The 24,531-nt window shown below is 52.7% G+C and overlaps 1 protein-coding gene across 1 annotated transcript in view; it reads left to right on the forward strand.

The window, feature by feature from the left end:
* Positions 1-24,531, forward strand: part of POLE (DNA polymerase epsilon, catalytic subunit) — a 47,808-nt gene that overhangs the window by 15,832 nt on the left and 7,445 nt on the right. Inside the window, exons 21-45 of the mRNA XM_025861645.2 lie at positions 2,459-2,607; positions 3,828-3,920; positions 4,113-4,257; positions 6,435-6,592; positions 6,935-7,130; positions 8,182-8,396; positions 11,377-11,479; positions 11,897-11,977; positions 12,087-12,209; positions 14,863-15,075; positions 15,367-15,576; positions 15,774-15,917; positions 17,068-17,208; positions 17,386-17,539; positions 17,614-17,720; positions 17,853-18,029; positions 18,109-18,332; positions 18,449-18,669; positions 18,976-19,180; positions 19,611-19,784; positions 20,731-20,856; positions 22,016-22,148; positions 23,558-23,720; positions 24,089-24,217; positions 24,325-24,518. Of these exons, the coding sequence (XP_025717430.1) occupies positions 2,459-2,607; positions 3,828-3,920; positions 4,113-4,257; positions 6,435-6,592; positions 6,935-7,130; positions 8,182-8,396; positions 11,377-11,479; positions 11,897-11,977; positions 12,087-12,209; positions 14,863-15,075; positions 15,367-15,576; positions 15,774-15,917; positions 17,068-17,208; positions 17,386-17,539; positions 17,614-17,720; positions 17,853-18,029; positions 18,109-18,332; positions 18,449-18,669; positions 18,976-19,180; positions 19,611-19,784; positions 20,731-20,856; positions 22,016-22,148; positions 23,558-23,720; positions 24,089-24,217; positions 24,325-24,518 (3,978 nt within the window). The remainder of the gene's footprint in view (positions 1-2,458; positions 2,608-3,827; positions 3,921-4,112; positions 4,258-6,434; positions 6,593-6,934; positions 7,131-8,181; positions 8,397-11,376; positions 11,480-11,896; positions 11,978-12,086; positions 12,210-14,862; positions 15,076-15,366; positions 15,577-15,773; positions 15,918-17,067; positions 17,209-17,385; positions 17,540-17,613; positions 17,721-17,852; positions 18,030-18,108; positions 18,333-18,448; positions 18,670-18,975; positions 19,181-19,610; positions 19,785-20,730; positions 20,857-22,015; positions 22,149-23,557; positions 23,721-24,088; positions 24,218-24,324; positions 24,519-24,531) is intronic.

The raw sequence follows: 24,531 nt of genomic DNA on the forward strand, positions 1-24,531 counted from the left end.
TTACTACCTTTTTTTGCTGGTTTCTTAGTGTGGTAAAATAGACATAACATAAAACGCAACGTTTCTAAGCAGACAATTCTGCAGCATTGAGGACATTCACACTGCTGTGCGGCCACCACCCCACCCTCTCCAGAACTCTTCATTTGACGGAACTAAAACTCTGCACCCACATAACAGCAACCCCCCATCCTACTTTCTGTCTCGGGGTTTAACTCCTGTAGGGCCCTCGGGTTAGTGGGATCACGCAGTGTCTGGTTATGACCGGCTCATTTCCCTCAGCATCGAGTCCTCGAGGCTCATCCATGTTGTGGCAGGTGTCGGACGTTCCTTCCTTCTGAGGCTGAATGGTAGTCCGTTGTGTGTACGCCCCACGTCTGTTCATCCTTCGTCTGTCCACGGGCACTGGGTCGCGTCCAAATTTTGGCTTCTGGGAATATGGGTGTGCAAATAGCTCCTCAAGTCCCTGCTTTTGGTTCATTTGAGTGTGTACCCAAAGTGGCATTGCTGGGTCTTACGGTAATTTAATTTTCAATCTTTTGAGGGGCTGCGGTCCCATCTCATTTGTTTCAATTAAGTAACTGTTAAGTCTTTTATTTCTGTCTCTCAGACAAGAACTAAAAGTGTAGTGAGTGTGTCTCGTTCTTTGGAGTTTAACACAGTACCTGGTACATGGTAGGCATTCAGTAAATATCTTAATTGTTTTGTTCTTTAAATATCATACCTTCAAGAAAATTTTCTTCTCATATTGGATGGCGAGTTTGCTGAAATATTTATGGCCTTCTCTGTGGTTTTTTGTCAGTTGCTCTTATTAGGGGCCTCTTGAGTAGCTCTCGTTACCCTAAGTCCGGTTAATACAGACACAGATAGGCCTGGCTCCTCGTCCTGGGACATCTTGGCCTCAGGACAGCCAGTCCCATCACGGAAACCCACCCTACAGTTCTGCTAGCGAAGACTTGCTTCCTCACAGTGAAGCAGGTAGAGCTAATCTGCCAGTGTAAGTCTCACCCACATGCTGGGGGAGCTGTCCTCCAGCCTTGTCTTTCGGGCTCAGCATTTCAGGAGGTGTGAAGGCCAGGTGTCACCATGTGCCCCCCTGGGCTGGCACTGGGTGGGACTGGGGTCGGGCACCCCCAGGCCCAGCATTCGTGATCCATGGCTTCTAGTTGGATCAGATTCTGGAGAGTCTTTCATTCATTCCAGATGTTTATTGTCTGTTCTTTGCCAGGTGCTCCTCTAGGTAGTTGAAATGCATCAGCCAGGGAAGTGAAGGTCAGGTGTTCTAAAGCAGAAAGGGAAGCATCAAATGTTTGACCACTGTGACAGCATCCAAGTTAGCGAGCAGGGACAGACGTGCAGCTTGGGCAGGAGTGAGTTCAGGTGCCCCCCGAGTGCCCATGCTGGTCACCCTTCAACGTGGGCAGTTCTGTGGATTTTGACAGAAACATACGTGTAATGTATATGTGTGTAATGACCGCCGCAGTGAAAAGAACATTTCCATTACAACTATTTAGAATAGCACGAGGTCCTTCGTTAGCTTTATTGTTTCCGTCTTCCAGTGCTTGGTACAGGATCTGATAAGCAGGTATTGGTCCATCGATAGGCTCGTGAGTCAGTTGTAATGCTGAGATGTTGTCTTTATTGGTGTGCACTTTGCTGTCTGCCTGTCAGCGGTTTCTGAGTTCTGTTGTTGGAGAAGACCTGTAACTCAGCTTGTCCACGGCATTAAGTCAGAGTCCAGTGAATAACAGGGTGTGTATTGGGAGCCCCTGGGCCTCTTGGGTGGCGTGAAGCCCCTTCCTCTGTTGTTTGTCTCGGACTTGGGTTTCCTTTGTTTCTCTGGCTCACTGTTGGGTTCTGGGTTTTGTCCCAGGAGGCTGATGTTGCCCCAAGTCTGAGTTGTCCAAGTGGGTTACTGTAGTATTTTCTCCTCGTCCTTGGTCTCACAAGAAATAAAAGTTCTTTTGTGTTCAGAACTTGTTTCAGGACATCTGCCTTGTGCTGAGTAACCTAGCACAACCGGGCAGTGCTAGGTGACGAGTGACTCGGGACTTGTGGAGCCGTGTGTGGTTCTGGCCTGGCTGCAGGGTTGCGGGTTGTGCAGACCTGGGAGGGACGTGTGGATCCTGTACCCTTGTTACGTTTCTCAGGGGCAGTAATCGTGTTTTGGTTATGTAAAATGCCTTTATTCCTATGAATTGTGTGCTGGAGTCTTCAGGGGGGCCAGGTCCTGATGTGTGCACCTTCCAACGGGCTCTGCCCGTACAGAGAACGGGGTAAGGGAAACGTGGCCCAGGGTCAGCAGTGGTTTTTCTTCTCATGTCTGTGGTCTTCCGTTGTATTAGTTTTGGAAGTTTTCTATAGATTTGAAATTTTCAAACTATTAAAACGTTGGGCCACTGACTACGTAGAGTGTGAGCTGGAAGAACCTACAAGGCAGTTGGTCTCTGTGTGGTCCTAGGTGTGGAAAAAGAAGCTCTCCGCGGCCGTGGAGCTGGGCGACGCAGCGGAAGTGAAGCGCTGCAGGAACATGGAGGTGCTGTACGACTCCCTGCAGCTGGCACACAAGTGCATCCTCAACTCCTTCTACGGCTACGTCATGCGCAGGGGGTACGTTCCTGCCTGGGGCCTGAGTCAGGGGAGTTGGCGCCTGCAGGCCTCGTGCTCGGGGAGGCGGGAGACCGCTGGCTGGGCCGGGGGGGGGGGGGGGGGGGCCACACTGACGCGGAGAGTCTGGGGTGCCGACGGCATCCGTGCCACAGACATGTCGGCTCTGTGTCTTGGGCGGGAGACAGTGACGTGGCAGTTTCCAGTATGTTTATGTGGTGGGAGGCTGTGGAGAGGGCCCGGGCAGTCACCAAGCAACACCGCATGACTAACACGAGGTGTGAAGCCACCTGAGGAGTCAGGAAGGCCGGGCGGGGGCGTTGCTTAAAGCCACGGTGGACTGTTTCTGACGTACACGGGACGAGGGGGGATCTGAATGGTGAGTGAGGGCCTTTCGGGGAGCAGGTCGTGGAGGCCTGGCCACTGGGGAGGGTCAGCATGTTGACTCTGGAGAAGGAGAATTACGGGGCACTAGGGATTAGGGTTGAGGGAAAGTTGTTTTATTTTTTGTTGCCTTTTTTTTTTAAGGTTTATTTATTCGAGAGAGAGAGTGTACGCATGCTCATGTGTGTGTGCAGTGGGGGGGCGGGGGTGGAGGAGGGGCAGAGGGAGGGAGATTCTCAAGCTGATTCCCGGCTGAGCGTGGAGCCCAGCATGGGCCTCAGTCCCACAACCCTGAGGTCACGACCTGAGCTAAAGCCAAGAGTCGGACACTTAACGGACTGAGCCACCCAGGCACCCCTAGTTTTTGTTGCTTTCTAATGGCAGAGAAGGAGGGTGGAAAGCAGGGCTAGAGTGGAGTCCTCAGGGGCAGGAGGGGCGGGCGTCGGGTCGCCTGACGCCTCCCAATACGACTTGGTTTGGGGGCAGTGGGCCAGGTGTCTGGCGGGAAGCCGAGGGCGTCCGAGGGCGTCCGCGGGCTTGTGTTTTCCTTGAGAGGTGAGGGTGAGCGTGGGGTCTGGGAGGTGGAGAGGGCACGAGATGGATCTGGGGACAGTGGAAGGGACTCTTGAGGACGCGCGGCCACCTGGGCTGGTGATGAGAGAGCTGCTGCATCTTCCAGCCCTGCACCTGGAAGGAGGGCAGAGGAGGGTCCCCAGCACTGAGCTCAGTTCCTCTGTGGGTCTCCTGCCCTGCTTCAGATGTCCCCTTCTCCTCACCTTCTCTAGTGACCCTTTGAGGGGAGCCCCCCTGGTGCCCCAGGCTGTGACTCTCTTTCTCAGGGCTCGCTGGTACTCCATGGAGATGGCAGGCATCGTCTGCTTCACGGGGGCCAACATCATCACCCAGGCTCGGGAGCTGATCGAGCAGATTGGGTGAGCACTGCACTCTGGTCGGCTGCTGGGCGTGGACAGCCTGGAAGGGGGGCTGTGGGGCGGGGCGGGGAACAAGTAGGTGGGCATTGTGTTTCATGGGTCCATGGCCAGGAAGGGCCTTCACACCGGGTTCTCCCTACGTGAAGGCCATGGTCCAGTATCCATGTGGCCTCGTTTCTCTGTTTCTCGAAGGAGGCCCTTGGAGCTGGACACAGATGGAATATGGTGCGTCCTGCCCAACAGCTTCCCTGAAAACTTTGTCATCAAAACGACCAGTGTAAAAAAGCCCAAGGTGACCATTTCCTACCCTGGGGCCATGTTAAACATCATGGTCAAGGTGAGCCTGGGTCTCCAGGGAGGGCCTGCTGTCTGGGCCTGGATTCCTGGTACCCCGACTCTGACGGGGACTTGGGAGGGGGACTCTGTAGTCTCTCAAGCTTGCCTGTCACCTTCCGAACATCAGACCAGCCTGCCTGTGCCATTCAGGTTTTTCTGTAGCCCAAGGATCTGTACAGAGAGTGCTGTGCTCGCACTGGGGTGAGTCTTCCCCTTTAGCACAGTGTCCGACTGTTCCGCTTTTAACTTTTTATTTTGAAATAGTGTTAGACTTACAGAAGAGTCCTAACAGTAGAACAGAGATTTGTATATATCCTTCAGCCTGCTTCTTCTAATGTTAGCATCTGTAAGCCCTGGCACGGTGATCAGAACTAAGGAATTCACGTTAACACAACACCGTAACCAAGCCAGAGTCTTTATTTGCATTTCCTGCGTCTCCTGGGCTCCGTGCTGGGCGTGCTGGTCCTGTCTCCTCAGCCCTCCAGGCTGGCAGCTCCCTGTCTTCAAGGAGTACTGGCCTCCAGTTTTGTTTACTGCCTCTCATTTGGATTTGTTTGTTGTTTCTGTCATTAGAATGAGGTTGTTAGCATTTTTGAAGGAGTGCCAAAGGTGATGTGCCCTGTGTTTCATCCTGTTGCTGCTTGCTGTTGGGATCTGCACTTCTGGCCTCCCCTCCCCCGTCCCGCCCACTGTCCTGCTCCCCTTCCCGCTGCTGCAGGAGTGAGACATCGAGTCGTGGAGCCCACACCTCCCCACACCCCCGGGGAGGAGTGTCAGTCTGGCTGCGTGTTAGAAGTACCAGAGCCTTGAGTGAATGCTGGAGGAGAGACTTGAGACGGTGCAGGTGTTCTGTATCTCCCTAATTTTCACTGGTTTGAGTGTCTGTTGCTGGTTCTGTGTGCTTTCCCCTGTGGCGGCTCCCTCTTTCCCACGTTCCTGGTGCAGGTGTTAATGGGAACCCTTCCGTAAGGAGGCGTTGTCACCCTTCTTTTCCAGTTAACCCCCGCTTAGCAATGTACTTACTCGTGTCCTGCTGTGTTTTGTGACCTCGCTTGTTCCTCTGGCTGCTGGGGCCTCCTTCCCATTTGCCCACATATTCTTGACACATGCCTCTGTTCTGTGGTTTGGGTTCAGGTTTGGGGCTTTTTTTTAAACAGCACTGTCTTACTTCCTGGTCCTGTAAGGTGCTTCAGCCTCATCTTGAGTTTCCCAGTCCCAGCCCTAGAATTAGCTGTTTCTCTAAGGAGCCAGGTTCCTTTTATTGGAGAGGGTGTTGGAAACCAAGATCAGGTGCAGATGCTCCTTGCTGTGGCTGTTGGTGCTCCTGGCTGCTCCTGGCCGATTGAGCCAGGAGAGATGTGTATGCCCGATGCCCCCCTCGTCCACACATGCAGCTGGATTTATCTCTCTGTCTGCGTATGCACTTTAAAATAGAGAACGTGAGTCCACAGTGATCTGTCTGGCCCCAGTCTAGTCCCCTTTCCTCATTAGTAACTTCTTCCTCCTGCAGTGAGAAGCCTGTCCTTCATTTGTTGAGCCCTAGTGTATGTGCGCAGGGGCGTCAGGATTGTGCCGTCACGTGCAGTGAACTTAGCAGCTACAGCACAGTGTGTGTAGTGTTTCTGTCTTTGGTCTGTACTACCCCATCAGGACGGTTTGCCAGAGTGACAAGTCAGCCCTTCAGCGGGATTCTACACAGAACACAGCTGGGCTCGTGTCTTCCCGTCTGCAGTCCCTTTTGGGGTTGCCCAGTATCCTGGGTGAATGCTTTTAACTTTGCTTACAGTAAAATTCACTCTTCGCAGAGTGCAGTTCTGTGGGTTTTGACCCACACATAGAGTCATGTTTCCATCGCACAGCAACACAGAACAGTTCCCAAGTGCCGCTCCTTTATCATCAGCTCCAGACTCTGGCTACCCAGTGTGTTCTCTGCAATAATAATTCTGCCTTTTCCAGAATGTCCTGTGAATGGAAACAAGTCGTATAAACTTCTGGACTTAGCAGAATGCGTTTTGGTTCTTCCATGTCTGACGTGTCCGAACGTGAACTCTTTCCCTGGCTGAGTGGTGTCCATTGTACAGAAGAGCCCCAGTTTGCTGGTCCAGCCAGTCCTCGGAGGGTAGCTGTCACTTCCAGAATGGTTGGGAGTAAGGCAACCCCCTTCCCCTCGTTTTGCAGGAAGGCTTCACCAATGATCAGTACCAGGAGCTGACCGAGCCATCCTCACTCACGTATGTCACCCGCTCGGAGAACAGCATCTTTTTCGAGGTTGACGGACCCTACCTTGCCATGATCCTTCCAGCCTCCAAGGAAGAAGGCAAGAAACTGAAGAAGAGGTGGGAATCCCACAGCCTTCGTGTTTGGGAAGAAAACGAACGGATGAGACTTAACCCATCCAGGAAGTAGACCAGGAAGCCAGATGGGAGTAGTTCTGTTTTTTTGACCTTTTTGATTCAGTTTGGAGACACAAATACTACCAGCTCTGCTCTCTACCTGTTTGATTCTAGCTGCACAGGCTGCAGGCCCTTCTGTCGTTCTTCTGTCAGAAGCAGGAGCCTCGGGGTGGAGAGATGTTTGCTGCCTGGCGGATGCTAGAGGAGAGGGTTGGGTGGAGGGCTGGTGGCACACAGCCAACATCCCGGGCTCCCGTTCACTGCCATGCTTGCCTGTGATTCCAGATACGCTGTCTTCAATGAGGACGGTTCCCTGGCTGAGCTAAAGGGCTTCGAGATCAAACGCCGAGGGGAGCTGCAACTGATTAAGATCTTCCAGTCCTCGGTGTTCGAGGCCTTCCTCAAGGGCAGCACGCTTGAAGAAGTGTATGGCTCTGTTGCCAAGGTGGCTGATTACTGGCTGGATGTGCTGTACAGTAAGGTAAGGCCACCCCCCTCCTTCCTGGGCTGCGAGGGTCCTGCGGGCAGAGGGACCCCGTGTCCCTGGGCTCCCGGAGAGCAGGGTGGGTCAGGGCTAACTCTGACAAGACCCCAGGGCTTCCCGAGTTCCGGCGCCTCCCGGAGTCCTGTCGGTGGGATCCCCGTGCCCAGTGAGGGAATTCTGTGGTTCTGTGGAGGAAACAAACAGCACAGTGAAAGCAGCTGTAGGACAGAATTTACCCGTGATTGCATCAGCTTCTTGGATTGTCACAGTCCTTGTAGGCCCTGTAAGTGAGCATGTGGTCTCCACAGTTTAAACAACAGGCTGGCTCCCTTTAAAAATATCTTCTCACGAAATTTGTCATTCTCTCTCTGTTGCTCGTTAGTCTGTATTTCATCACGTTTGCATTACTTAACTCACAACTATCCACTAATGTTGGGTATCAGGATTCTGGTTTCCACCACTGTAATGTTGCCTTGAACATCTTTGTACAGACGCTTTTCCCTCCTTTCTTGTGTTGTCTGCTAAGAGGAGGCTCTCTGAGTAAAAGGAATACTGCAATATCCTGGAACATTTTTCTGTCTTCCTTTGCTTTGTGGGCCGCTGTAGCTTGGCATGTTGTCTTGTTCTGTAGTGTTGACCCATACACGAGAGTAAGCACCAAGAGAGAAAAACATGAAACGGGGGCCAAGCAAATCTTACAGGATGTTGGAGGCGGGGGTGGGGGGCAGGGGGCCAGGTGTGCGTGTGCGTGGGAGCAGCGGGGGTGCGGGGTCAGGGGTGCGTGGGGGCGGGGGGCCAGCGGTGTGTGTGCGCGGGGGCAGGGGGTCGGGTACGTGTGCGCAGGGGCGGGGTGCCAGGGGTGTGTGTGCGTGGGAACAGCGGGGGGTGTGGGGTCGGGGGGCCAGAGGTGCGTGTGCCTGGGGGCAGGGGGTCAGGGGTGCATGTGCGTGGGGGCGGGGAGCCAGGGGTGCGTGTGTGCGGGGGCCAGTGAGCCTAGGGTAGCCCTCCTTTCTTCCTGCGTCATGTTGTGCCCATTGCCTCTCTCCAGGCAGCTAACATGCCCGATTCTGAGCTGTTTGAGCTGATCTCTGAGAACCGCTCCATGTCTCGGAAGCTGGAAGATTATGGGGAACAGAAGTCCACGTCTATCAGCACCGCCAAGCGCCTGGCGGAGTTCCTGGGAGATCAGATGGTGAAGGACGCGGGACTGAGCTGCCGCTACATCATCTCCCGGAAGCCTGAGGGGTCTCCTGTTACGGAGAGGTAAGGGTTCTTGAGGTTAAGGAAGGGATTGCTTAAGGGCTTGGATGCTTGGGTTGAAAGCATGAGTCTGTTGTGGAGCCTCTGTCCCTTTGTAGCGAGGTGAGCTTCCTTGGAAAGGGCAGGAGGGGCGCCTGGGTGGCTCAGTTGGTGACGCATCTGCCTTCGGCTCAGGTCATGATCCTGGGATCAAGCCCTGCGTTGGGGGGGGGGAGGTCCCTGCTCAGCGGGGAGTCTGCTTCTCCCTCTGCTCCTCCCCCTTTGCCTCTTCCCCCTGCTTGTGCGTGCTCTCTCTTTATCAAATAAAGAAATAAAATCTTTAGGAAAAAAAAAAGCAGGATGGTCAGGTGTTAGAAGAGGTGGGGACTGAGCCTTGGGCCCCTGCAGAACCTGGGTTCTTGGGGGGCCAGACTACCCTCTCAGTCAGGCACAGAGATGTGGGGGTGCCTTGGGGAGGTCAGCTACTATGGGTGCCATCACAGGGTTCAGTTGAGGTCTGGGGCAGGGCCCTGGATCTCTCATACCCTTGAGGAGACTGTTGCCGCCCTGGCTGGGGAGGTCTCAGGGCAAGCTGCACGGAATGCTCTAGCATCCGAGGGTCTGTTGCACTGCCGGTGCTGCATCCCCAGCTCTCTCTACGACAGATGTGCCCTCCAGCTTCTGAAACACGTCCAGAATAGCAGCAGAGGATTCTGTCAGCCAGCATCTTCCACTCCCGAGTAGAGAAGTTTCAGGATCACCAGGTGGTTCTCCTGTCACCCCATTGCTCATCAGCCTGCTTGAGCTGTGCAGGGACCGCATGAACAAAACAGAAAACCCTGTGTCGAAGGCATGGACTTATAGAATGATAGTTCTTATACCTGCCTATCATTATGTGACATGGCAGAGCTTCCTACCAGGAGCTCAAGGGTTAGAAGTGGTTCCATGGACAGGCCTGAAGAAAAGTGGGCAGATGGGGGGAAGTACTAAGTAGCAACAAGAGAAAATGTTTCTCTTCCATGCTTCCGTGATCCCTTTGTAACAGGGCCTTGCTGTTCCTCCCATGACAATGTGTCTGCCTTCACTTGCTCAGAGTCTGGGCAGCCCTGTGACTTGCTGGGGCCGGTGCAACATGGCAGACATGAACCCTGGTTATAGGAGGCCTTATGGTTCTGCTCTTGCCCTCTTGCTGCGTGGTTGGCCTGTTGGGAGGCTGAGAGGTCCTGTGCAGAGGGAGGTCTAGGTGACAGCACAAACTGCCACACCTATAGGAGAGGCCACTGCAACTACGTGAGTGACCCCATGCAGGAGCACCTCAGTTACAGACTCATAAGCCAGAAACAGGTCATTCTTTAAATCCATTGAGTTTGGGTGGTTTGTAATATAGCAGTAGACAATTGATGAAGCTAGAAACATCGATAATCAGTGTTCTCACCTACACTAGGAAGGTCGGCAGGAAAAGCAAGTGAATGAGCAAATAGTTCCTTAAAAAGAAGTCCCGGCAGTTCTAACAAAAGGAGAAGGAATTTGATATAAGGCTAAAACAGATTACATACAGGGGCGCCTGGGTGGCTCAGTCGGTTAAGTGTCTGCCTTCAGCTCAGGTCATGATCCCGGGGTCCTGGGATTGAGTCCCGCACTGGCCCGCACCGGGCTCCCTGCTCAGCGGGAAGTCTGCTTCTCCCTCTCCCTCTGCTGCTCCCCCTGCTTGTGTTCTCTTTCCCTCTGTCAAATAAATAAAAAGTCGTAAGAAAAAAACATAACAAATTACATGCTGAGTAAAATAAAGAATTCTTGTATGTCAACAAGAAAAAGGCGACATAAAAAATAGGCAACAGATATGAACAGGCAACTTGCAAGTGAAGAACATGATGGTCAGTACATAGAAAGATGTTTAAACTCACAGTAATCACGAAGTGCGGATTTCAGAAGCATCTATCGGTCGGAAAGAAAGCGTGATGACAGCAGTTGTCGTGCACATAGATAGGTGTGTGGGTGGCCATCACTTCAGAGCAAAGCCAGCTGTGCATGGTGAGGTAGACGATGCCGATGCCTCTCACAATGGAGCACGTCTGGGGATGTGCCCTGTGTAACTGCCCGTGTGTTTTCATTGTGTTCAGGAGCAAATGTTGGGAATGCCATAGTGTCCTTCAACCAGAAAATAGATGTGTTTATGCAGTGAAATGCTGTGTAGGTGTTGGAATGATTGGATCACAGCCACATGCTATGCTGCAGGGTGGCATGTGCACCCCATTGTACTCCCATCTGTATCAAATTGACAAACACCGAGGACACTCCTACTTGTTTCGGATACATATGGACAGGAGTAGTATAAAAGCACGTGTGGGATTGGTAAATACCAAAATAGGGATCACGTTTATCTCTCTATGAGGATGGTCAGGAGAGGTGCATGGGACTTCATCCTTAGTTTTCTCATATATGAAGTAAAAATGGCAGGGCGTGAAGTTGGATAGGACTAGGTGATGTGTGTACTGGTGTTTGTTGTGTTCTAAGTTTCTTTGCGTTCATAATATTCATGTTAACTATTTCCTCCAATGAAAGGAAAGGGTATTGATGGTTGCCGTGTTGCTTGGCTACTCATGTGAAAACTGGTTCATTCTTTCAGGAAAGCAGATGGAGTCTTCCTGTATCTTACTCAATGAGTAACATTTTAGAAATGTCTAATTGTGTGTGCACGCGGGAATATGTGATTTACATAGCTCTGTTAACCGTGGCCAAACAGCATAGATGCCCCCCAGTGGGGGGAGTGTGCGTTAGCCCATGATACTTTAATACATTGACGTATTATGTATTTATTAAATATGATAAACATTAGATATTAGCTGTACTTTATAACAAAGTGACATCATGAAGTAAAAGCACAGGTTACAAACGAGGTTACAAGCCCTTTACGTCCATGTGGAATGCGTGTACGCTGGTGAGCACTGTGACGGGAGTCGGGGAGAGTCTTGTGTTGGTGACTTTTGTGCCTTTCTTCGCCCAGGGCTATCCCGCTTGCCATTTTCCAGGCAGAGCCCATGGTGAGGAAGCACTTTCTCCGGAAATGGCTTAAGAGTTCTTCCCTCCAAGACTTTGATATTCGGACGGTGAGTACTGACTTTGTTACTTTGAGAAGTTTAGGAGGAAGAGTTGACAGCAGAGTATCCCTGGCTCAGGTCTGGAGTCTTTACTCTTGACGTCCTCCTTTCTGATACGTAATGGGCAAGGAGGTGTTACGCTTTAGGGCAAAACTGGAAAAGCTCAGTGCTGGGGAGGGCTTGGATTCTGGCACAGTGTCCTTGTGCTGGCTCAGCCCCCAGGTCTGGGATCCTGGGAGTCATTTAAGTGCTCTGCCTCAGTTTCCTTCTCTGTGAAATGGGTATGTTTTGTCCCAGAATTTCTAGGTGGGTTACAAGTAGGACACAGGAAGCATTCAGCACAGTGCTTGGCATAGAGTGGGGCATAGCGCTGCTGCTGGTCTTCTCTCTCTTACACCTTGTTGTGGTCTCCTACCCGCTGCCCAGATTCTGGATTGGGACTACTACATCGAGCGTCTGGGGAGTGCCATACAGAAGATCATCACAATCCCTGCGGCTCTGCAGCAGGTGAGGCCTGCCAGCGCAGACAGGGCTCCATCTGGCTCAGTAGCCACGGAAACCTGGGCCTGGCCCGTGCTAGCAGAGTCAGACGAGTGATCCGTGCCCCTTTGTGTAGGTGAAGAACCCAGTGCCACGCGTCAAGCACCCTGACTGGCTGCACAAGAAACTTCTGGAGAAGAATGATGTCTGCAAGCAGAAGAAGATCAGTGAGCTCTTTGTCCTCGAGGGCAGGAGACAGGTAGTGAGCCTGCGACCGTGGGGGCCCCTGCTGCTGCCATTTAAGTGTCTATAGAGTATTTCTTTTCTTTGTTAAAAATGTGCCTGGCAGTCGACTCTTTATTTCCTGCTGGGGATTTTCTGGGATAGGACACACTTGGTCGTCTGTTAAGGAGAAGGAGTGTCCTCTATGTGAATAGGGTGGTAACTGGACTCAGGGATTCTGTGAATCACTGTGCCAGAGACTTCAGTTTTCTAAACTAGAAAATAAAAACCTGTAGAAACCCTAGAAAATACTGAAGGGTGTAATGAAGGGCTTAGCTAAAATCAGAAAAGACAAAAAATTTTCCAGTGCTGAAAATGAATAGTGAACTTATTTTTTTTTATTACTGATTTTTTTCCTCCACCCCCCTGAAAAGTGAACTTTAAACCAGAGCAATATATAAACTTACCTGCAAAAAAACAGATTCTCAGGTTGGACTTTTAAAATCTAACTTTATCTTTATTACAAGAGCTATCCCTAGAAGGCCAGGGCACAGAGGGTTAAAGGGTGGAAAGCACACAGTCAGGCAAATACTAACTGAAACAAAGCTGATGTGGCTATATTAATGCCAGCAAAATGATCCTTAAGCCAAAAAGTATTAGTAGGGTTAGGATGGTTATTAAATCATACTGAAAGGGGTGGGGTGGGGGGATGGGTTAGCCTGGCGATGGGTATTAAGGAGGGCACATTCTGCATGGAGCACTGGGTGTTGTGCACAAACAATCATGGACCACTACATCAAAAACTAATGATGTAATGTATGGGGATTAACATAACAAAAAAATTTAAAGAAAATAAAAATCATACTGAAAGTCACAGTTCACCAGAAACATGTAATTCTGATAGTTTAGTTTTAAATTAAATAATGTAAAAATTTACCTAATTAGTAGAAGAAATTGACATCTAGTCAAGTTTGAGAGATTTTAATAAATCCCTCTCAATTGAAAGATCGAGCAGACCAAAAACCAGTACGAATATGTAAGGTTGGGGGCGCCTGGGTGGCTCAGTCGTTGGGCGTCTGCCTTCGGCTCAGGTCAGGATCCCAGGGTCCTGGGATCGAGCCCCGCATCGGGCTCCCTGCTCCACGGGGAGCCTGCTTCTCTCTCTCCCACTCCCCCTGCTTGTGTTCCCTCTCTCGCTGTGTCTTTCTCTTTCAAATAAATAAAATCTTTAAGAAAAAAAAAAAAAAAAAAAGAAGATGTAAGGTTGGAGGACTCTAACCAGATTCAGTGAATAAATATAACCTTGTACTCAGTAATCAGGGATTACACATTCTTCTCAAGAACGTGTACAGTCATGACCGTGTGCATGCAACAGATTCTAAATAGTTTATATATAGACCATTTTGTTTGGAAATTTAAAAAAAAAAGTACATTTGTAAATAACTTCTGGATCAAAGAAGTCATAATGGGGGCACCTGGGTGGCTCAGTTGGTTACACGTCTGCCTTCGGCTCAGGTCATGATCCCAGGGTCCTGGGATCGAGTTCCACATCGGGCTCCCTGCTCAGCGGGGAGCCTGCTTCTCTCTCTGCACCTCCCCCCTGTTCATGATCTCTTTGAAATAAGTGAAATCTTAAAAAGTCATGGTGGGAATTAGAAATACTTAATGAAAATACTAATCCTATCAAAATTTGTGGTATGCAGCTAAAGAGCACTTACATGCACACCGTCTGCACAGATAGATATTAGCAAAAAAAAAAACAAGTAGGAAATCAAATAAGCTTTCAACTGAAGAGTCAGCAGCAGAGTGAGCCGCGGAGGGAGAAGGATGGAAGTTACAAGTGGAAGAGCAGGAATGAGGGAAATAAACAGTAAATCGCGAACCTCAGTGTTCGAAAAGACTTAGGAAACAGGCAAATCTTTGTCAGGATAGATCAATCTTTGGGCTTTATTTTAGTGAAAACAGACACAATTGCAGACATGGAAAACCCTGAAACAACATAAGGAACCACTTTTCTCTACCAAACAAGCGGAAGCTTAGATGGACTGGACCGAATTGTTCAAACTGACCTGAAAACCTGAATAGAAGTTAAACCATTAAAACACTGAATCACAGTGGAAACAAACCAAGTGGTTTTTCAAAGGAATTTTACCAAAGATTTTAAACAGATTATTTCAGAGAATAAGAAAAGAGGAAAAGCCTTCTTAGTTCACTGGAGTGGACCGTGTCTACGTCGCCAGTAGGGGTCAGTCTCAGAGATACGTGAACGAGTGGGAAAAGCAGGTTGCCGTGGGATGTGTGGTGTGGGACTGTAACACCGCAGCTTGAGGGAGGGTGCACATTCGTGGGCGTGGAGTAGAAGCACATGGTGCGCGGGGAGTGACAGGTGCTGTGCTGAGGGCTGGGAGGGAGAAAGAAGGGACCTGTCCTTTGCAGTATTTTATTTCTTATGAAAAGGAGAGCCGTGGAGCAAATGTGGAAAGATGTAAGTGTTCTCTTCATAGTCGTGGTGCTTGAGTGACATTTTGTTGGATCTTCACTATTAGAAGTTGGAAGTAAATCAGTCAGTCAGTGCACACTGTTGTGTACAAGTATTTTATCCCATTCAGTTGACACCCATATGGTGTATTTCTAGAGGTGGAGTTATCTGAGAGGTTGTGGTATTCTAAGTCTCCTTTGGGTCTTTGCAGGTGGGCACAGCCCAGGCTCCAGAAGGCACACAGAGCCTTGGTGCTCCTGACATGGAGGATTTTGGCCTTGTGAAGCCACTGCACGCGGCAGTTCCTGTTGCAACTAAGAGGAAGCGTGTCCTCTGGGAGAGCCAGGAGGAGTCACAGGACCTGGAGCTGACGGTGCCCTGGCAGGAAATCCTGGGGCAGCCCCCGGCCCTCGGAAGCACCCAGGTGAGAAGCCTCAGAGCTTGGGGTGGCCAGTGGGAGGAGGGAGCAAGGACAGCAGTCAGGCCCGAGCTGGGGCCCACTGTCTTCCGTGGAGTCTGCTAAGTAGCTTTGGGGCCCCAGCATGGGTCTTGACCTCTGCAGTGGCTGGGAAGAGACATCCAGTCCTTACAAGAGCTGCCCAGACTCGGAAGCCACGTGATGTAGTTGCTGAGGAAGGCTGTTTCTGTTTTACTGCGTGCTCCTTGGTTGTGTTTACTGTGTTCTCTTTCTGACCTGTTCCACCACGTGTCCTAGGAAGAGTGGCTGGTCTGGCTCCGGTTCCATAAGAAGAAGTGGCAGCTGCAGGCCCGGCAGCGCCTGGCCCGCAAGAAGAGGCGGCGTCTGGAGGTGGCAGAAGGCAACCCTCTGCCTGGGGCCATCCGAGACAGGCCCGCCACCGGGTTGGGGAGCTTCTTGCGAAGGACTGCCCGCAGCATCTTGGACCTTCCGTGGCAGATTGTACAGGTGTGGACTGGGATCAGTGGGGGGTCGGGGGGATGGGATGCCTCCAAGGGCAGCAGCACAGCCAGTGGGAAGGTCCTGGGGACCCTCCCGTGGTCCAGCATGGAGGGGAAGGGCAGGCCTTTGCTGGAGAGCACCTGGGAGGCGAGCGCTTCCTGTGACAAGGTGACACATACTGCTGTATGCTCTTTCCTTTTCAGATCAGTGAAACCAGCCAGGCGGGTCTGTTCAGGCTGTGGGCTGTCATCAGCAGTGACTTGTACTGCATCCGGCTGAACATCCCCCGTGTGTTCTATGTCAACCAGCGGGTGGCTAAAGCCGAGGAGGGGCCTTCATATCGCAAGGTACGGGCCTCAGGTGTTGCTGGTCTCTGGTCCACTGCCTGCTCAGTCTCGAGGTGTTCTCTGCCCCGATGGAGGGGCCGCATAAAGGATGGGGCCTTGTGGATACAAAGCCTAGTGAGCCAGGTGACCCTAAGCGAGGTGTGCTGGAGCCTCTCTCTCCCGAGAGCTCTCTTGGGGGTGCTGTAAGAATCGAAACGGTGTCTGTGGACTGCTCAGTGACCGGAGTTGCCCATGTTGTCCTGGTGCACCATCCTCTTGGGTCCGATGTCCATGGAGCAGGGGAGGGACTAGGTGGATGTCTGTCAGGGGCTCTTCTGATGGAAACAGCTTTGCTGGGATAGACCTCACACGCCACATCCTTCACTCATTTAAAGTGCATTTCAGTGGCTTTTCGTGTGTATTGGTCGCGCAGCCTCTGCCACAGTCTGTCTTATAACATTTTTCTTACCCTCAAAAGACACCCAGACCCTTAGTGGTCTCTCCCCTAACCCCCAGCCCTCGGTAACCACCGGTCCCTGTTCTGCCTTTGGATTAGCCTGTTGTGGACATTTCGCGTAAACGGAATCCACATAATGCAGTTCCACCCAAAGCTCCTTTACTGAGGCTGTCGGTGCACATCTCTCAGCTGGGCGCCCACAAGCTGACGTCTCGGTGAAACGAGATGTGTGTGTTTGTAACGGGGAACTGCACTGGAGAAGGCGAGACTCAGTTCTGACCAGAGGATTCAGCAGGTTGTGAACCCGGAAAGGGCAGCAGAGAACAGATGGTCTGGAATTCCTGTAGCTTTCTCCGATGTGGTGGGCATGGTAACTTCGAGGGAGATCATCTCGGGGGGAATATTTTCCGGTTCAGTGCCCTCTCCTCCCCTCCCCAGGATTCCTCCACACTCTGTGGCTCCCCCAGACCAGTAGGTAGCAGGACAGTAAACTGGGCACCCCTGCTGCCCTTGCCCTCTGAGAGCCCCTCTGCTTCTCAGAAGCCCCAGGCTGCTTCTCAAAGTCCCAGCAGAGCTTTCAGTTTTATTCACGAGGAGAGATGGACTCTAGAGGGTTCACCCAGTGGCTGTGGGACTGTTCCAGTGACGTGTGTCGTGTTTAACAGACATCACCACTTAAGCCACATGATGAGCTCACCACCCTGTTGTCACCAGGTCAGCCGCGTCCTTCCTCGCTCCAACATGGTCTACAATCTCTATGAGTACTCGGTGCCTGAGGACATGTACCAGGAGCACATCAACGAGATCAACACTGAGTTGTCGGCCCCAGACATTGAGGGCGTGTATGAGACTCAGGTAACTATCTTCCCAGCTCAACTGACAGGGATCCAACTGGATGGGAAAACTCCATATGGGATGGACAGGCTAGCAGCACAACTATGGGCGCCCCCCAAGGCAGTGAATTTCAGCAGCAAGTCTGCTGAAGAGACACAGGCAGCGGCCCTCACCCTGCCTGTCTGCCTCTGCCCCCAGGTCCCATTATTGTTCCGGGCCCTGGTGCAGCTGGGCTGTGTGTGTGTGGTCAGTAAACAGCCGGTGAAGCACCTTTCAGGCTGGGAGGCAGAAACCTTTGCTCTCGAGCACCTGGAGATGCGCTCTTTGGCCCAGTTCAGCTACCTGGAACCAGGTACGATGCATGCCAGCTACCCTCGCCTGGCAGGCTCCCACACACCTCGGGGTGACGGCCGTGTTCTCCTGCAGGGAGCATCCGCCACCTCTACCTGTATCATCACGCGCAGGGCCACAAAGCACTGTTCGGCTTGTTCGTGCCCTCCCAGCGCAGAGCGTCTGTGTTTGTGCTGGACACCGTGAGTTCCTGGCAAGGGGCAGGACAAGCCTTTACCCCCCAGTGCCTGTGGTGATTGTGCTGGAGCCATAGAGGGGATGCCCTGCTGCCCACACCTGCGCAGGGAGAGGGCTGATGTGGCCTCTTGTTCTAGGTGCGAAGCAACCAAATGCCCAGTCTCAGTGCTCTCTACTCAGCCGAGCATAGCCTCCTGATGGAGAAAGTGGGTCCCGAGCTCCTGCCTCCGCCCAAACACACTTTCGAAGTTCGGGCCGAAACGGACATGAAGACCATCTGTAGGGCCATCCAGCGCTTCTTGCTGGCCTACAAAGTGAGTGCGGTGGGGCTTCTGTGTGCGAGCCCATCCCCCAGCCCGGGTCCCCCTAGCTGCTTTCTTACCTAATGCCCAGGAGGAGCGCCGTGGGCCCACACTCATTGCTGTTCAGTCGAACTGGGAGCTGAAGAGGCTGGTTGGCGAGGTCCCCGTCTTGGAGGAGTTCCCGCTAGTGCCTGTCCGCGTGGCCGATAAAATCAGCTATGGCGTCCTGGACTGGCAGCGCCTTGGAGCCCGGCGCATGATCCGCCACTACCTCAACCTGGACACCTGTCTGTCACAGGCCTTCGAGATGAGCAGGTGAACGGAATGGAGGGGTTTCTTGGTGTTTCCGGGCTCTGGCCATTGTGGTTGTTGCTGGCCTCTTCCCCATTTGCTTGTCCACTTCCTGGGGCTGACCCCATGTCCCCGTGCAGGTACTTCCACATCCCCATTGGTAATCTGCCTGAGGACATCTCTACCTTTGGCTCCGACCTCTTCTTTGCCCGCCACCTCCAGCGCCACAGCCACCTGCTGTGGCTGTCCCCTACCTCACGCCCTGACCTGGGCGGCAAGGAGGCTGATGACAATCGCCTCATCATGGAGTTCGATGACCAGGCCAGTGTGGAGATCAACTATCCAGGCTGCTACTCCACGGGTGGGTGCTCAAGGCACATGGGGTCCCCGCCTGCTGGGGTTTCTGCCATTTATTGCATTTCTGTGGTGGCGGGAACACCGAGTGGTAGCTACACAGCGCTTGTTTGTGCCAGTGTGGGAAGTGAGCCTGTAGGAGCCTCCGCAGCTGCGGGATGAGCAAGGGTGGGCCCTGCAGTCTGCTCAGTGACAGTCTCGTCGGCCACCCCGGCTGCCCTGGATAGCAGTACCTTTTCTGAGACAGCGCTTGCTGCAGTCAGACTGCAGACACAAGAGGGTTTTTGTGGCACGAATTGTGGTTTCTCTGCAGTGTGCGTGGAGCTGGACATCCAGAACCTGGCTGTCAACACCATCCTGCAGTCCCACCATATCAATGACATGGAAGGGGCCGACAGCGTGGGCATCAGCTTCGATGTGATCCAGCAGGCCTCCCTGGAGGACATGATCACCGGCAATCAGGCCGCCAGCACCCTGGCCAGCTATGACGAGACAGCGCTCTGCTCCAGCACCTTCAGGTACCCGGGAACCTGCGTCCCTGAGAACATCACCCTGACCTTATATTTTGTCGCATCCTCTCCCTAGGCAGAATAGCTGAGTTTGGGATCTAGAAGGAACATGAGAAGCTTTTTTATCCTCTGCCCTTGTTTTGGAAAACTAAGAGCTAAGACACTGTCACTGGGGCTTCTTCCCCCCATGGGCGGCAGAACCAGAAACTCACATGGGTCCAGGCTCTTTCCTCTGCTCGCTGGGCTTTGCTGCCCTCTGGGCACTGTGCTCTGGCCTCCTTCCTGTGGCCAGAGGCACGCTGTAGGTGTTGAGTGCAGAGGGAGGCCTGAGGGTGCAGATGAGGGCCCAGCAATGAGGTTTGGACAGTGACAGAGGTGATAGAACAGGGGGAAGCTGGTGCTGGCAACAAAGGGGACTCCCTTTGCACCTTTCTTCCAGGATCCTGAAGAGCATGGTGGTGGGCTGGGTGAAAGAGATCACACAGTACCGAAACATCTATGCTGACAACCAGGTGATGCACTTCTACCGCTGGCTGCGGTCCCCATCCTCACTGCTCCATGACCCTGCTCTGCACCGCACACTCCACAACATGATGAAGAAGCTCTTTCTGCAGTGAGTGCTACCAGGGGCTTGCTCCAGGCCACACGGACCCCTCAGTCCCCAAAACCAGAGAGATGGTCAGCCAGCATCTCTGGAATCAGCAGCCCACTTTTGGGCTGCTGGTCCATGGCGGTAAAGGTCCTGGGGAAGGCTTAGCTGCTCCCGTAGTCCGTGCAACGTCCTTCAGAGCTGTGCTGTGTGGTACAGTCTTTCTGTCTCCTTTTGGCGCAAGTCATCATGCCCTGTGTTTGCTGTTCTTAATCTCTAGTTAAGAGTGGACCTTGGAGACCCAAGTGTGCATGTGTCCTACTGGGCGCTCAGGCTGCTGCCAGAACTTAGGCTGTTACAGATCACCAGGCCAGAACAGCCTTGTACCCAAGGTCATGCGGATATATCTGCAGAATAATCTCCAGCAAGCAGTGCTGATGCGGGCTTGATAGCTGTTGTAACTAGAGAGGAAATGCTAATCTGATGGACAGTGACAGAACACTCTCTGTGGGAGTTGTACAGCTGATTGATTGAGAATGTGTGTCCCCAGCCCACCGACACAGCAGACACTGGTACCAGCCTGGTGCAGTAAAATGCTATCTGGGTGTACTCGTAGTTTGCAATCTTCGTTATAAATGATTTTGAACTTTCTTTTCGTGTCCTTTACCCATTTCTCTGTAGTTGTGATTTTTTTCCTCATTGATTTTTCAATCAAGGAATGATTCCTCATTCCTCTTTATACATAAAAGCCATTTTTGTGTGATACAAGTTGCATGCTTTCTCCTGTCTGGGGTTATCTTTGGTTTTGTTTATGGTGGGTTTTGCCTTGCAGAAATCTTCCTTCATTGTTGCTTCTGGATTTCAGGCATATTTAGGATAGCTTTTTAGTTCAGGATATCGGCTTGTTTCTCATGGTGTCTTGTGGTTTCTCTGTGGTGTCATGACCGGTGGTTCTAACCTTGGTCTACAGGCTCATCGCCGAGTTCAAGCGCTTGGGGTCATCTGTCATCTATGCCAACTTCAACCGCATCATCCTCTGCACGAAAAAGCGGCGGATTGAAGATGCCATTGCCTACGTGGAGTACATCACCAGCAGGTGTTCATATTTCTAGGATTCTGCTTCCCCTTGTGTTCTTCTTTGATATCATTTAACTTCTGCTGAGGGACATTCCTGTCAATAGCTTGTAGCACGAATCTGTTCATAATGAATTCTTTCTGCCATTGGATATCCCAAAGAAGCCTTTATTTAACTTTCTTTTTTTGAAAGATATTTTTGCTGGTATAGAATTATGGGTACATCTGTTTTGAAGGTTTTTTTTATTTCTGTCTGTATTTCTTTTTGGATAATTTTCTCCACCGTGTCTTTGAACTCGCTCATCGTCTCCTGCGGGGTTTAGTGTGCCGTTCATCCCATCCAGGGGAGTTTCCAGCCTAGAAGCCTGCGGGGTCTTACGTGTCCTAGAGCCTATTCAGCATGTTTTGTCTTTGTTCTGGCTTTGAGATTACATCGAGTTCAGGTTTAATAACCTTTCCAGTGTCCTGTTCTGCCCAGAATAACACTTGTGTCAGCTCTGATTTGTGTTCAATTGACAGGTTTTTCTCCCAATTCCGTGTTGTATTTCTCTGCCTCTTTGCAGAGCTTGTGATACTGGATCAGATGCCAGCAATTGTGAATCCGTGTGAATGCCTGTCTGTTGGATGCTTTTGCGTTTCGTTCTTTTGTAAATATTCTAGAGCTTTGTTATTAGGAAACAAATGGATCCTTTCGGGCATTTTTTGGGATTTGTAGGCAGGATCAAAGCTGTGTTTAGTCGAGCTCATTATTCCTCTGTTGAAGCAAGACTTGCAAGCACAGCCCCTGATGCCTCGTGAGTTACGTGGCCCTCAGACAGTGGTGGGAGCAGGCACTCAGTCGTCCTTGCCCCGGCTTCCTACAGTCTTGCACACGCTTGCTCCGTGCTCTGTGGTGTGCTCGGGGCACACTTGGGGAGGTCTCGGGGTCTTCTGCAGCTCTCGCTTCTCCGGTCCCCTCAGCACCAGTTCCTGCCACGCTTTCCTGGTGGGTGCAGAAGTCTCCTTAGTGTTGTGTTTCTCTTGTTCTCCAGAAACTGTGAGGGGTGATGTAATCTGAATCCACCTTAAGTTTGTTTTTAAGGAAGTGGAGGATAAGCAGGTATGAAAATAAAAAGGAAAGTGGAGAAAAAGAGAAAAACTGTTGATTTTACTTAAGCAATTTCTGTTTTGCTTCTTTTTAGCATCCATTCTAAAGAGATCTTCCATTCCTTGACAATTTCTTACTCTCGGTGCTGGGAATTTCTTCTCTGGATGGATCCCTCCAACTATGGTGGAATCAAAGGAAATGTTCCATCTCATATTCACTGTGGACAGGTAGGGCATAACCGTCTTGGAGAGCTGAGGCTGGAGTCTGAAAGGACTTTGGGGTCCCTATTTGTCCCTTTGCACACATTTGGTGGTCCTGGGCTGAGTGCCTGGCATGGCTGTAGGCCGCATCCCACAGCAGCACACCCGAGAGCACCTGCTCCTGCAGAGTCTGAGAGAAGAGATGAGCAGGTGTGGGACGTGCGGCCCCAGCAGTGGGAAGGGCTCAAGTTATCACAAAGCAGGGAAGAGCAGAGAGCAACCGTGGGGCAGGGGCTGATTTAGATGGGAAGTTTGTGCAGGCATAAGGCAGGGACAGGCAAGCAGGGATGGAAGAGGTGGGCCAGGGGCTAGTGTCGGATGGCCGTGACAATGGGGCAGGGCTGGGGCGGTGGTCACAGGTGCAGCACAGAGCAGCTAGGACCAGGCCACTTGGGAACAAAGGCCGAGTTGGAGATTTGGCTTTTAGTGATGGAGAGATTCTGAGTGGGGACATGTCAGGGTCTGACTTCCACTAGGACCCCATGTTGTAGACAACACCATAGGAGGTCAGGGCTAGCATTGGCCCAGGGGAGGGTGTAGGGCAGGGTGGAGTTAGGGAGATGGACTCGGGTGGGTTTTGAAGGTGGAGGGAATGGGCCAGTGGAATGGATATAGGTGACACCTGGGGGTATGGGCGGCACCCAGGAGTGTGAAGCCATGTGTCTTATTACAAGATGGATGGGGAAGGAGGGCAAGTGTGGGGTGAGGGGGCCATGCTTGGCCAAGGCATGTGGTGTGCACAAGGTCAGCCTGCCCTCGGTGCTGAGAGTGGATGGGAGATGGGCCACCCTCTGTACTAAGGGTGGGTGGGAGATGGCCGCCCTCCTTGCTGGGGTAGCAGGTGCCGTGGGCAGGAGGTGTGTGGAGACCTCAGTGGGGAGTAAAGTGTAGGCATCGTAGCTGGATTGAGAGAAGGCAGTGGTTGCTGCTCTAAAGGCATGGGGGGTTGCCAGGGTGGACACGTTCTTGAGATGAAAGCCCTCTTGAGGGGCGAATCTGGTCACACAGGAGATTTCTGCAATAGGGCTGATAGAATCGTCACCATCTCAGGAGATCTGGGATTCAGACAAGAGAACTAGTCACCTGATCGCCTGCTTGTGAATCTCCCCTCCCTGGGAGGAGGGGTTGAAGAATTTTAAAGTGAGCTCTCTGGAAGAACAAAAGGCAGATCCGCATCACCCTGTGTGGAGTGCTTCTGCACACAAGTGACCTCATCCTCAGAGCCTCCCTGCGGGGGTCTTCTCAGGCCCAGGGACATGGAGTGACTGGATGAGCGTCACACTGGGCAGAAGGGGTCTGGCGAGCCAGGTGTGGGGCAACCGTGTGCCTCCTGCTGCTCCGGCAGAGACACAGCTGGGGTGGTGTCTGTGTTGCAGCGAGACTCCCCAGAGGAGGGCAGGGAAGAGCGGGAGCAGGAGCAGGACGACGCAGGAGCCCTGGAACCTGACGTGGAGGACATGCTGGAGAACAGCTGGAACATCGTGCAGTTCCTGCCACAGGCAGCCTCGTGCCAGAGCTACTTCCTCATGATCGTGTCAGGTGAGCCGCCCTGCCGGCCCCGCGGCCCAGGTGTGCATGGGGCCACCTGCTGCACATGCAGCGCAGGGCAGTCAACAGCACCCCGGCCCCCGGGGCCCCCGAGAGGGGCCCTGCTTGCACAGTGTCCTCCGCCCGGGGCCTCGGCCTCCCCACTGTGCGTGGCTGTGTGCGCTCATTGTTCCTCCCCTCCCCCCGGGATCGGCCCGGCCTCTGGAGTCATCCGGAAGGTGTACGCATGCGGGGAGCCCGGCTCTGGGTCTGCGGTGGGCCGGCCTGTGTCCCTGCCCGGCCTGCAGCCCCCGGTCTTCCCAGCCGAGCGCGGCCCCGCCAGGGCAGCGGGCAGACCCTCAAGGCCCCCTCCCCCCCAGCATATGTCGTGGCCGTGTACCACAGCATGAAGGAGGAGCTGCGGCGCAGCGCCCCGGGGGCCACGCCGCTGAGACGCCGGGGGCCCAGCCAGCTGTCGCAGGACGCCCTGGCAGCCGGCGCCCTTCCTGGTGAGCACGCCCTCGCCGTGTCCTGGGCTCCCCTGGGTCCCCCGGGCCTGCCCTCCGCGCCCCGTTGCGGCACAGGGGGGAACACAGCTGCGTCTCTGCCCTCCCAGGAATGATCACCTTCTCGCAAGACTACGTGGCCAACGAGCTCACGCAGAGCTTCTTCACCATCACTCAGAAGATTCAGAAGAAGGTCACAGGCTCACGGAACTCGGCCGAGCTGTCCAGCATGTTTCCTGTGCTCCCGGGTTCCCACCTGCTGCTCAACAACCCTGCGCTGGAGTTCATCAAGTATGTGTGCAAGGTGAGGCTGCGAC

Source organism: Callorhinus ursinus, unplaced genomic scaffold (genome assembly GCF_003265705.2).
Source record: "Callorhinus ursinus isolate GAN/ISIS: 27379988/994484 unplaced genomic scaffold, GSC_fseal_2.0 scaffold137, whole genome shotgun sequence".
Taxonomy (NCBI): domain Eukaryota; kingdom Metazoa; phylum Chordata; class Mammalia; order Carnivora; family Otariidae; genus Callorhinus; species Callorhinus ursinus.